This window comes from Carcharodon carcharias, chromosome 8 (assembly GCF_017639515.1).
Source record: "Carcharodon carcharias isolate sCarCar2 chromosome 8, sCarCar2.pri, whole genome shotgun sequence".
Lineage (NCBI taxonomy): Eukaryota > Metazoa > Chordata > Chondrichthyes > Lamniformes > Lamnidae > Carcharodon > Carcharodon carcharias.
Genome location: NC_054474.1, coordinates 162,003,304 through 162,015,790, shown reverse-complemented (window position 1 = coordinate 162,015,790; position 12,487 = coordinate 162,003,304). Strand labels below are relative to the sequence as shown.

At 44.0% G+C, this 12,487-nt stretch overlaps 1 protein-coding gene across 1 annotated transcript in view; it reads right to left on the bottom strand.

Moving 5' to 3' along the window:
- c5 (complement component 5) overlaps nucleotides 1-12,487 on the bottom strand; it is a 155,378-nt gene that overhangs the window by 36,869 nt on the left and 106,022 nt on the right. Inside the window, exons 24-25 of the mRNA XM_041194155.1 lie at nucleotides 8,750-8,962; nucleotides 4,551-4,629 (exon numbers count right to left, since the gene is read on the bottom strand). Coding sequence (XP_041050089.1) covers nucleotides 4,551-4,629; nucleotides 8,750-8,962 — 292 coding nt within the window. The remainder of the gene's footprint in view (nucleotides 1-4,550; nucleotides 4,630-8,749; nucleotides 8,963-12,487) is intronic.

Below are 12,487 nucleotides of genomic sequence, written 5' to 3'. Positions count from 1 at the left end.
CCTCTGTCCCCTTTCTAAGGTCTTTACATTTTTCTGCAGTGTGGTGTCCAAATTGTCCACAATACTCCAGCTGAGGCATAACCAGTGATTTATAAAGGTCTAGCATGATCTCTTTGCTTTTAGATTCTATGTCTCTATCTATAGAGCCAAGTAATCCATATACTTTTTAACCAACTTATCAATTTGCCCCATCACCTTTAAGAACTTGAGGATATGGACACCAAGGGTATCTGTGATCATCCACACTTTTCAAACCTATGCCATTTATAGCATACTGTCATTTAATATTAGTTCTCCAAAAGGGCATCACTTCATACTTCTCCATATTGAATGCCATCTGCCATGCAAATGCCTAATTCAACATCCTGAAGTCTACAACAATCCTCTCACTATGCACTATATTGTCTAATTTGTATCTATCATATCTGTGAACTTTATAATGCTGCTTGCTACATCTAAATCTAGGTCCTTTATAAAAATTGAAGAGTAATGGAACCAAAACTGACCCTTGGACAGCACCACCGCAAACCATCCAGCTAACAAGCCCTCTGCTCCCTATGACTGAACCAGTTCCACATCCATACTGCCACTTTCCCCTCTAACATATTTTCACTTGTCTTAAAGTGTGACAAGCTTAGCTGCTGCTGCATTGGTATCTTTGTACACAGATGAGGTCACTGTTTCAGCAGTAAGCTAATCAATATCCCACACAGAATGCAACCTGTGGCTAATTACATTTAAATTACATTTAAATATTGCATTAAGCCATTGTCCTAATTCATAGCAGCATAGGAAAATGGCAACAACAGATATAAAACTAATGTGCCTTTATGTGTACAAAAGCAAAACGTGAACTAAAAACAAACAATGAAGGAATAATCAGCGGGTCGGGCACCATCTGATTCAACGTCATTGACTTGAAACATTAACTCTCCACAGATGCTACATGACCCGCTGAGTATTTCAAGCAATTTCTGTTTTTGTGTCTTCAGGTATCATTGTGTCCTTTCTCTCTTTATCATGGTTGCTTTTTCTCCCCTCATTTGATATTGCTCCCCATCTCAGTTTCTCCTTTCCTTATGTTTTTACTGCAGTCCAATGATTTTCTTTTGCTGATTTACCTTTTTGCTTTACACTATTGTGATGGAGTACTACCTCACTACTTTTTAATAAAATATATAGATTATATGGCTAACCGACCCTATGTCTTTCTGTGATCCCAGAACAAAAGAAGCCACTTTGCAGTTTTGGGAAAACTCACACCTCATTATTTCTGAGGAGTCACTAATGATCACCTGCGGACTGCACAACCCAACTTCAAAGAGAGCTATGCAAAGGCCATTTGCATTTAATAACCCAGGCTGGCCAGCAAGAGACAGAAGGTCTGCTCAGACAAAAGGCCCCTCAAGCATTCCTTTTAACTCATAATGGCTTGGACGTTTAGCAGTCTTTGAGACCCAGCTGAATTCCAGACAATGGATACACAACCTTTGTTGAAGATCTGATGGAGAGGTGGGGTCATGTGACATAGGCCTCTGGCTTGTTGAAGGAATAACATTGCTTTGTTGGCCTGAATAGTTCAGTCAGCTGCTTTAACATCTGCCTAACAGGCCACACAGAAAGGAGCTCTGCCCAGATTGAACACCTGCCTCATCTACACTACCTCTGTTGGAAGTTCTGTGCCATTGCTGACAAGACTGATTCATCTCTGCATGCCTATCTCATCTTGTGAAGTCAACCTCACCAGAAAAGTTAATTCTATAGCGTTGTTTTTCAACCCACCCACCTCCATGAAGCTACATCTCACTTAACTTTGATTCTGGACTCTGGACCTCATGTGAGCTAATATTTATGTTCTCTGTGGTCTCTGCACCATAAAACCTTCTTTTATCCATCCCTCTCTTTACTGAGTGTGGAGGTGACATTGTGAACCCTCCTTTCCACGTTTTGAGTGTGTGCAAATAAACTAACCCTTTGAGGTCATCCTATCTCGAGTTTGCTGTGGGGTTATTAATAGAACCTTGGGTCACACAAAAACCGAGGGGCTGGGGAATATGCCGCCACTTATAAAGAGAGAAACAAATTCTGTTTACGCACGGGTGGTGAGAGGTGAAATTAGTGCTGTTTAAGTTAAACCCCCCCACCCCACCTCCTGTCTGTAACAGTACCATTTTACCCCCATCTTGCCAAAATGCTAAAGACTGCTCAGTCCCAAAAGCAATGTAGAACACCATTACAAATACAAAGTGATATGCATATATCAATGGACATTGTGAAATGAATCATTTACCTACATGCCTCTTTTATGGTCCCAAATTAGAACAGTTTTTCATATATTATACCAAAAACCTATTCTGGACTTACTATACTACACAACTTCATTATGCTACCCAGGGTGAGTGCCAGAGAACAAAATCCTTAACATCTCTGAGTCAAAACTCCAAGTGCTGAATTTTCCCCCCATTGGGAGGGAAGTTGAATGGCAGGCATGCACAGGCACACTTCTGATCGGTGCCCCCAATTGGGATCGCAGCGGCATTTTACGTGGGCGCGCCAATTAAGGCCTGCCCAGCATGACGTCCGCACAGAAGCGCTATGCACTCCCTGTGCAGACGAGGGGAGGGGTGGGGAATCCCAAAATCGAGAGTGTGCTCTTTCGTGCATGTGCATACAAGAGCACACTCATCTCCCTGAAGCTAAGTGCAGCCTCAGGGAGATCGGCTGTATATTTCAAAAACCTAAAAATAGAAAAATAACATTTCCCTAATATGTTCCCTCATGTGACAATGTCACATGGGTTGGGACATGTCCATAATTTTCACAAGAACTTTATTAAAAATTTTTTAAAGCTAAATGAAACCTCATCCCACCTGTGGATGAGGTTTCATGCTTTTTCTAATTCGCTCCAGGGCTCCTGGCCTGCCCGCCACAGGTCCTTTAATTACTTAATTGCCTCTGTCAATGGCCTCAATTGGCCATTGACAGGTCGGCGGGCGCACAGCTGATTTCGCTGCGACCCTGCCTTCCTGAAAATTTAAATGGGACGTGGTGACGTCGGCAGTTCCCTCCAACATCACCGGGCATCATTTCACATGTCGGCGAGCGGATCCTGCCCCAAATCTGGACATTTCACGACATTGAAACCATTATACAAATTACACCTAAGTCATGGTCCAGGATTTTCCTGTCAGCGATTTGGGGGCGGGGCCCGCTCACCAACAGGAAAATGACATGGAATGACATCGGGAGGAACCCCCGACGTCATCCCGGTCCCTTTAAATTTTTAGGAAGGCAGGCGGATAGCTAATTAAGGCCATTGACAGGCTAATTAAGATCATTAAAGACCTGACCGTCCAACCTTAAGGATGGAGGGCAGGCCAGGAGCCCCAGCGGGGTCCTGATAATACATGAAACCTCATCCACTGGCGGGATGAGGTTTCATGTCCGCTTTTGAAAAGTTTAATAAAGTTTATGTTGTTTTTATTAACCTGTCCCATCTCGTGTGACATTGTCACATGAGGGGGACAAGTTAATAATATTTTTATTTTTCTATTTTTAAACTTTTGTGCACTGTTACTAATCTCCCTGAGACAGCACTTAGTCTCAGGGAGCAGTGTGCTCTATCACGCGCATGTGTGAAACATCGCACTTTGATAGTTGGGGATTCCCTCCCTCCCACCGCACAGGAACCGCAATGTGCTTCCTGTCGGGCAGGCCGCTGGGTGGGCCTCAGTTGGCCCGCCCGCTCAAAATGGCGGCAGGCCCCGTTTCAGTGGCGGGGGTCGGCTGTCCACCCGACGCCGAGCCGGTGGGGCCCACACATCCACCAAGGGCAAAATTCTGCCCATTGTATTTTTACATCTACATTTTTTATTGACCTTTTCCGATATAAACCATCAATAGATCACTTTAATTTTGACTGGATATTTTTCCACCACCAAACCTTAAAAGGAAGGTCTCATGGTGCAACAGGTAGCTTCCCTCCTTCTGAGCCAGAAGCACTGGGTTTGAGTCCCACTCCAGCATTTGATGGCTATGGAAGGAGTGTTCTTAACATGGCCAAAACAGGTTGATTATCAACCTGTAAATCTTTCTAATACACCTTTGACTAGGAGAGTCTCCTTGTCAGCTATGCTTGATGTAGAGTGGTGCCCCTCAAGCTGTAGTCTCTGGTGAAAGCTGGCAGCCTGTTCCAGAAAAATCTAGCCATGGAAACAGACATAAGCACATGCTTTGTCTGCCTCATGTGTCATTAGACACAGGAAAGTCTCTAACTAAGTAGACCTTAAAGGCCAATTAACTTCTGTAAATTATATCATACTGCTATTCACCTAAATTATTCTCAATATTTGGATGACTAGACACGGTAGAATAAATGGAAACGCACTGTCCAGTTGAAAGTGAAAGAAATATTCATAACAACATTTTAAACTGTAACAAATGTTTTCATTTTTCGAACGGTAATTAAAATACCATCCTGACAACTAGTATGACCAAAACACCAATTCTCCCTTTTGGAGAAAACTGTTATTTTACTTAACATAACTTACCAGGTGCTCCCTTCTCGATCCTTCCACACACTATATGAATTGCCATCTTTGGTACGGAAGGACATAATACTTGTAATGCCTATACAAAACCAAAGGTTAAAACACAAAGATTAATATAAAAATAAACTAAAAGCCAGACAACAAATGCACTCTATTATTCATGCCTGCTGTGTTCACATCCTTGGGTGGATTTAATGCCACCCCCCCCCAACAAACCCCGGAGGTGGGTTCAAAGGCAGCTGTGTGATCAGGTGAGAAGGTGTGATGTGGAGATCCCGCTGTTTTCCTGCCTGCTTCTGAGTTAGCCCAGGGCAGGAAGACCCGAGGACAGCTTTCCTACCCAAAGACCAATTGAGGCCCCTTGGTTACCACTAAAGGGCCATTTAAGGGCCTTGTTCCGCCGCTGCTGGTATTTAACTAGTGGCCAGTGGGGTCCTCGACATGGGGTATGCCTGCAGCCTGATTGGGGTGGGGTGGGGGGACGCATCCTTTTTTAAAATATTCTATTCAAGTTTGTGAGTGTCGCTGGCTAGGCGAGCATTTGTTGCTTATCCCGAACTGCCCTTGAGATGGTGGTGGTGAGCCATTTTCTTGAACCTCTGCAGTCCATGTGGTGTAGGTACACTCTCAGTGCTGTTAGGAAGGGAGTTCCAGGATTTTGTCCCAGCAAAAGTAAAGGGACAGTGAAACATTTCCAAGTCAGGGTGGTATGTGGTTTGAAGGGGAACTTGCAGGTGGTGGCGTTCCCAAGCATCTGCTGCCCTTGTCCTTCTAGGTGGCAGAGGTCACGGATCTGGAAGGTGATGTCAAAGGAGTCTTGGTTGAGTTGCTGAAGTACATCTTGTATATGGTACACACTGCTGCCACTGGGCATTGGTGGTGGAGGGAGTGAATATTTAAGGTGATAGATGGAGTGCCATCAAGTGGGCTGCTTTGACCTGGATGGTGTTGAGCTCCTTGAATGTTGTTTGATTTGAGCTGTACTCATCCATGCAAGTGGAGAGTATCCCATCACACTCCTAACTTGTGCCTTGTAGCTACAATATTTATATGGCTGATCCACTTAAGTTTCTGATCAATGGTAGGCCCCAGGATGTTATAATGGGGAATTTGGCAATGGTAAAGCTATTGAATGTCAAGGGGAAATGGTGTGATTCTCTCTTGTTGGAGATGGTCATTGCCTGGCTCTTGTGTGGTGCAAATGTTACTTGCCACTTATCAGCCTAAGCTTGAATGTTGTCCAGGTCTTGCTGCATATGGACATGGAGTGATTCAGTATCTGAGGAGTCACCAATGGTGCTGGACACTTGAACATCCCCACTTCTGACCTTATTATGGAAGGAATGTCACTTATGAAGCAGCTGAAGATGGTTGGCTCTAGGACACTACCCTAGGGGCCTCCTGCAACGATGCCTTAGGACTGAGATGATTGACCTCCAACAACCACAAACTTCTTCCTTTGTGCTAGGTATGACTTCAACCAGTACAGAGTTTTCCACCTGACTCTCACTGACGGCAATTTTGCAAGGGCTCCTTAATGCCAACACTCATCAAAGGCTGCTTTGATGTCAAGGGCAGTCACCTTAGTCCCTTTTTTTATTTGTTCATGGGATGTGGGTGTCACTGGCTAGAGTCACATGTAGGCCAGACCAGGTAAGGACAGCAGATTTCCTTCCCTAAAGGGCATTAGTGAACCAGATGGGTTTTTATGACAATTGACAATGATTTTATGGTCATCATTAGACTTTTAATTCCAGATTATTGGATTCAAATTCCACCATGGTGGGATTCAAACCTGGATCCCCAGATCATTACCCTGAGTCTCTGGAATACTACACCAGTGACAATACCACTATGCCACTGCCTCCCCCTCCAACAACCACAACCATCTTCCTTTGTGCTAGGTATGACTCCAACCAGTGGAAAGTTTTCTGCCTGACTTCAATTTTGCCAGGGCTCCTTGATGCTAACACTCATCAAAGGCTGCCTTGATGTCAAGGCACCCACCTCAGTCTCTGACTTCACCTCTTGAGTTCAGCTCTTTTGCCCACGTTTGGACCCAAGGTTGTAATGAGGTCAGGAGCTGAGTGGCCCTGGCAGAATCCAAACTGAGCATCAGTAAGCAAATTATTGCTATGTTAGTGCTGCTTGACAGCACTGTTGACAACACCTTTGATCACTTTGCTGATGATTGGGAGCAGACTGGTGGGGTGGTAATTGGCTAGGTTGGATTTGTCCCACTTTTTGTGGACAGGATATATGTGGACAATTTTCCACATTGCCAGGTAGATGCCAGTGTTGTAGCTGTCCTGGAACAGCGTGGCTAGAGCTGCAGCTTGTTCTGGAGCATGAGTCTTCAGTACTACTGCCAGAATGTTGTCAGGATTCATGGCCTTTGTGTATCCAGTGCCTTTAGCCATTTCTAGATATCATGTGGAGCGAATTGAATGGGCTGAAGACTGGCATTAGTGATGCTGGGGATGTCAGGAGGAGGCTGAGATGGATCATCCACTTGACACTTCTGGCTGAAGATGGTTGCAAATGCTTCAGCCTTGTCTGTTGTACTGATATGCTGCACCCTGCATCATTGAGGATGGGGATATTTGTGGAGCCACCTCCTCCGGTTAGTTGTTTAATTGACCACCATTCAAGACTGAATATGGCAGGATAGCAGAGCTTTGATCTAACCTGTTGGTTGTGGGATTGCTTAGCTCTGTCTATCACATGCTGCTTCCACTGTATGGCATGGGATTAGTCCTGTGTTTCTGTGTTGTAGCTTCACATGGTTGACATCTCATTTTTAAGTATGCTTGGTGCTCCTCCTAGCATGATCTCTTGCATTCTTCATTGAACCAGGGCTAATCCCCTGGCTTGATGCTAATGGTAGAGTCCCTTATACCTGAGCACCCCATGCCCAACAGAGGGACCTGCTGGAGGCATGGGCCGCCAGCAGATGAAGACCCCTGCCTGTCCTAAACGCTAATAATCCTCGACACTCCCTCCCTTTTACTGAGACCTCCTGGTCTAACTCTGGTGAACCCGCCCCATTTACCTTATTGCTGGGGCTCCATCGCCGATCCCCTCTGCGTGGGTCTCCTGCAGCAGCAGCAATGGCCATGGCTCCTGCTGGCGCTATTGGCACTGTAGGGCTATCAGCCTGTGATTGGTCATTAGTCCTCAGGGACAGGATATTTGCCCCAAGCTAGGGCTTCTGAGGGGAAATATTGGAAGCGCAATATTGGGAAGGTAAGTGCCTGACTGGGTCTTAATCACATGAGGCCTTTGAAAAATGGCTGCTGCAGAGTTGCCACCATTTTTCCAGGTGGTGGATGGACCCCTGCAACTGCCATTAAATTCCACACCCCTTGTGTATGAACCTAAACAACCATTATGTGTGATGTAGTAGCTTTACCTTATTTAACATTAACTTCTCCCCCACCCAAAAAATATATAGTGGATCTACAAAATTGCTGTGATTAATTGCAAATAGTTTCTCTATCGATATCACAAGAACCTTAGCATCACTAGATGTGAGGGATTAAAAATTGGGTACTACTCCAAATCAGGATGAATGAAAGTCTTAAACAACCAAACTGTAATACTTAACTTTGTACTGGATTAACCTAGGAATGTATTTAAGAACAAGATATTATTTCCCTATAGGTGCCTTTCATTTCTTGTAAAGATTTAGTAAATGGTCATTGACTATCCCAGGTCAATATCCTGCTATGTATCAAATATGTTTGGTCCTAACTTGCTTTGTATGTTTCTCTAGGCACTATATACATGCAAATTATCATTGCTGTTGAGTTGCCTGCCTACATCCATAACATGGTACTTTTCTACAGTGATTAACATTTGCTATTTATGAGCCAATTCACTTAATTTACCTTGCAGACCATTGAGCTTCTTATTGCCAACTTTTGCACACATTTTGTATCATTTGTAAATTAGTAATATAGGCAACGTCCTCCCAAAAGTAGGAAGACAAATAATGAACAGTAAAGAACCCAAAATGGAGTCCTGGGGAATTGCACGCACCACCCAATCTGTTTACATAAGTTCAAACCCTCAGTCCAGCTGTTTCTCATTAATACCATGACATAATTTTTACCTAAGCAGCCATTGGAGAAAAAAAACCCTAAAAATTGTATTTCCTATTTGTAGAAGTGTCAGTTATAGATGAAAATATTACATACTATTTCTTATTTGTTTCTTCATGTTCAGCTGAATCTTCAAGCTGTTTGGTCCCATCGCATTCCAACTATTGGTTTTCACCAAATAGTTATAGATGAAGTAAATTGGTGCAATATTCATTAGCTCGGATTCAGCAGAGCCACGAGGTAGATTAGTTAGTTTGTGAACTCCTTCAGGATTTAAAGCTATGGACATCGCTTCACCAATGATGTTACCTGCCAGAATCCAAGACAGAATACTTCAGCATAACTGACAACTAGTCTAGTAAAAAAAAGTCAACAGCAGGTTAGTCAGCATATTAAACAGAAAGGTAAATCAATGTTTGAAGTTTAACCCATTATGAGCTATGATGAGGGGCTGCACACAAAACAACTTAGATTTCACTTTGAAATAGCCGCTTGGTAGTACAGAACTTGAGTATTGCTGAAAAAAGACATTTTGTCAAAGCTTTTCGTCTTGCACTCATCAGGACAATCACAAGAATACCAATTGGTATTCGACAAAATGTCTTTTTTCAGCAGTATTCAATTTTACTTTCAGTTACAAGTCTCCACAGTTTACCATAGATAGGTTGGTGGTAGCACTATATACCCAAACACAGCATATTACTTCTAGACCCTAAACCTGACCAAGGACAGTATCAAACTGAAGGGAGTGATCAGATAACATAATTCAAGTGGCACAATTGTTTTGCTGTCCATTTTAGATGCCTTTGACCCAGGAATCAAGTCAACAATTCATGAAATTCTGCTGTCCATGACCCTGAAAACTTGTGTAATTCACAAGAATCTAACACAAAGATTAAGACCAGACAGGGACTTGAGAACTGCGCATCTGGGTCCCCAGTGTAATTTACTTACAGGAGGAGCCTGCCAGAAAATTTTCTACACAATCTGCTTTGGCAAAGCATGATTAGGTGAGAAATGCAACAGGAATACTATTCAATGGACATTAATGTTTATTTTCACAGCTCTGCTCATGAATATTTTATGTCAGGGTAAACAAAAATGATACGAGAATTACCAGAAACATCAATTAATACATTGCTCTATAGTAAACTACCTTCAAGCATTTCATGTATTGTGGCCGTTGAAACCACAGGTTTTAGTGGAGCTGGGTGTTGTCAACATACATTTAGAAACTGACCACATTATACCTGATGATATCTTAATTGAATGGTGAATAAGATCAAGAGTGAACATCAGAATATAACACAGTTGACCTCTTGTGCAGTTGGGAAAAAGCCAATGAAGGTAATGCAGTGTGATACATGGCAGCATGTATGAGCTAAACTAGGTCTGAATTATATGACAGAACTTCTGTAATAGTAAGCCGTAACTTCTGAGCTCTCGGGTGTTGTATTGTGGGGTACCCCAAAGATGCGCTGGGGAAGCCACTTCAGGTAAGGTTTGCACGGCAATTGCCTAGCACTGGGAACCATCCGAAAATGCATGTTAAATTGCAAACCTCGGATGGTTCCAACTGAGTTACATCAATAGTTACCCAGAAAAAGTTAGAAGAATTAAATCCTTCCCTAGCTTCTGGGCAACTATTGCACAGACCCAGATCAACACCCCACGGGACTCCTCCCACACCCCTGAACCCCCAGGGGATTCTCCCCCCCCCCCCCCCCCCACCAATGACTACTCCCTGTCATGGGACACCCCTACCCCCACCTCCTGACTCCTCGTGGGTCTACCCCCATCCCCGGCTACCCCCTCCACCGGACTCCCCCCATCCCAATGGGGACTACACCTCTGATGGGAACTCCCCAACTTACAGGATTCCCCCCACTCCCACAGGGATCCTCTGCTCCCCAGCCAGGTCTGACTCAAACTCTCCCACCCCTCTGGCCTGGCCCAACTCTCACACCCTCCCCCCACCACCTGCCGGGCCTGACTCAACCCAACATTCTCTCCCAGCAAGGCCCGATCCGACCCCACCTCCCGCAACCAGGCCCCAGGCCCGACTTGACCCCCCTTCCCACCAACTTCCCGGCCAGACCTGACTCAACCCCCTTCCTCCAATGAGGTCTGACCTGACCCAACCATCACCACACCCCCCCCGAGGCCCAACCCTCCCCCTCCCCCAGCAAGGCCTGACCCAACCCGACCCCCTCCGATGCCCGACCACACCCTCAAGTCCTGACACTGCCCACAAAATCCCTACTTACCTTATACGCTCAGCTTCTCCCTGTCCTGTCAAGGACATTTAAGCTTAGCTAGACCTTTAAACTTAGTTGGTTTACAGCAGCTGGTGCTGTAAAAACAGGCCATGATTTCCAGTCCCTTCTACTGAGCTGCCCTTTGAAACTAGGCCCCGGGGATGAACTGCACTACTTGGATCTTGCCAGCTTGAGTCAGAAGGTCGGGTGAGACAGGTTGGAAAATATTTTGGGTGAAAACACTGGGAGTGAGTGGCAATCCAACTCTGATTGCCACTCCGAGGAAGCTCAGGTGCAATCTGAAACTGAGATGGCTCTCCAATTTTTCCCCCTTTAGCAAAGAAATTGCATGCCAGCTGCTTAGTGTCACACTATAATGGTACATCTAAGAATGTGCTCTTATTACGTGGGAACTTGCAGGTGCAGATTGTCTTAGCATTCTGGTGCAGCTCAATAAAGCTCCTATAAATGCAAGTCTTTCTTTTTTGTATGTTGAGTTATTGCAATATCCTTAAGTGCTGTTTGCCGCATTAAATGTTAGAGCCACGAATGTCCAGTCCACACTAGACATTCTCTTAGATTTAGAATCACTGAGAAAACCTGTCTATGAACCTTCCATTGACTACATCAGGAATTTACTTTAATTGTCCGATATCTAGATCTATAATAGCATGATCTGGGGGTTGTAATATTGAAATCCCTTGTTTTGTGTATTAGATATTGTAATCTGATATGTGTCCTCACATGTATTTCTCCTACCTTCCGGAAGGCAAACTGATAAACATTCTAGTGAGACAAGGCCAATTGCTTATTTTGTATGTAACATATGAATGAAGAGAGTGTAATTTTTCAGTTAATTGTAATCTATTTGATAACATTCCTGCAACATAGAAAATAATGAACCATGTCATTTTATCCCTGCTTAGAAAGAGCAATCTTATTCTCTGTAACTTGCTTCCATGCTAAATTCCTGCAGATTGTTCTTGTATACCAGCTAAATAGGAAGACAAAGGCCTGAGCTTTGAACATCATTTCCAGTTCTCTTAACCCCGGGTTTGGGCGGTCAAGCCACCAATAAAACCTGTTTTTGCCATCCTAGTGTTGGCTCCTGACTGCTATTCCTGCCCTCCCCCATTGGACTTCTGTTATTGTGGGTTTGTCTCGGGATTCATTGGCTTCTTACTCTAAAAGTGATCTTACTGGAGACAATACTCTTTCATTCAAAATACTTTTATTTATATCACTAACTATTTACAAGATTATAGAATATCAAGACATAGCTGGAGCTACTCTCTGAGGCGTGTCTCACTCATCTTCTCTCAGTGAGTGACATCACTGTGACATCGCTCCTTACGCACATACTCAGTAGCTAGCATTAGGGTTAACACTTTACTCTACAGTTGACGCCACTCCAAACTATTAAAGATGAATTCTCGGATGGGATAGCTTTTATCTTTGTGCATGGTATAAAATGGGCTGCCAATTAAAAATCATCTGTTTGATACTATCGCACAAATCAACTCCAAGGAACCCAATCAATACGGTATACATGAAACACAGTACCGGACAGACAATT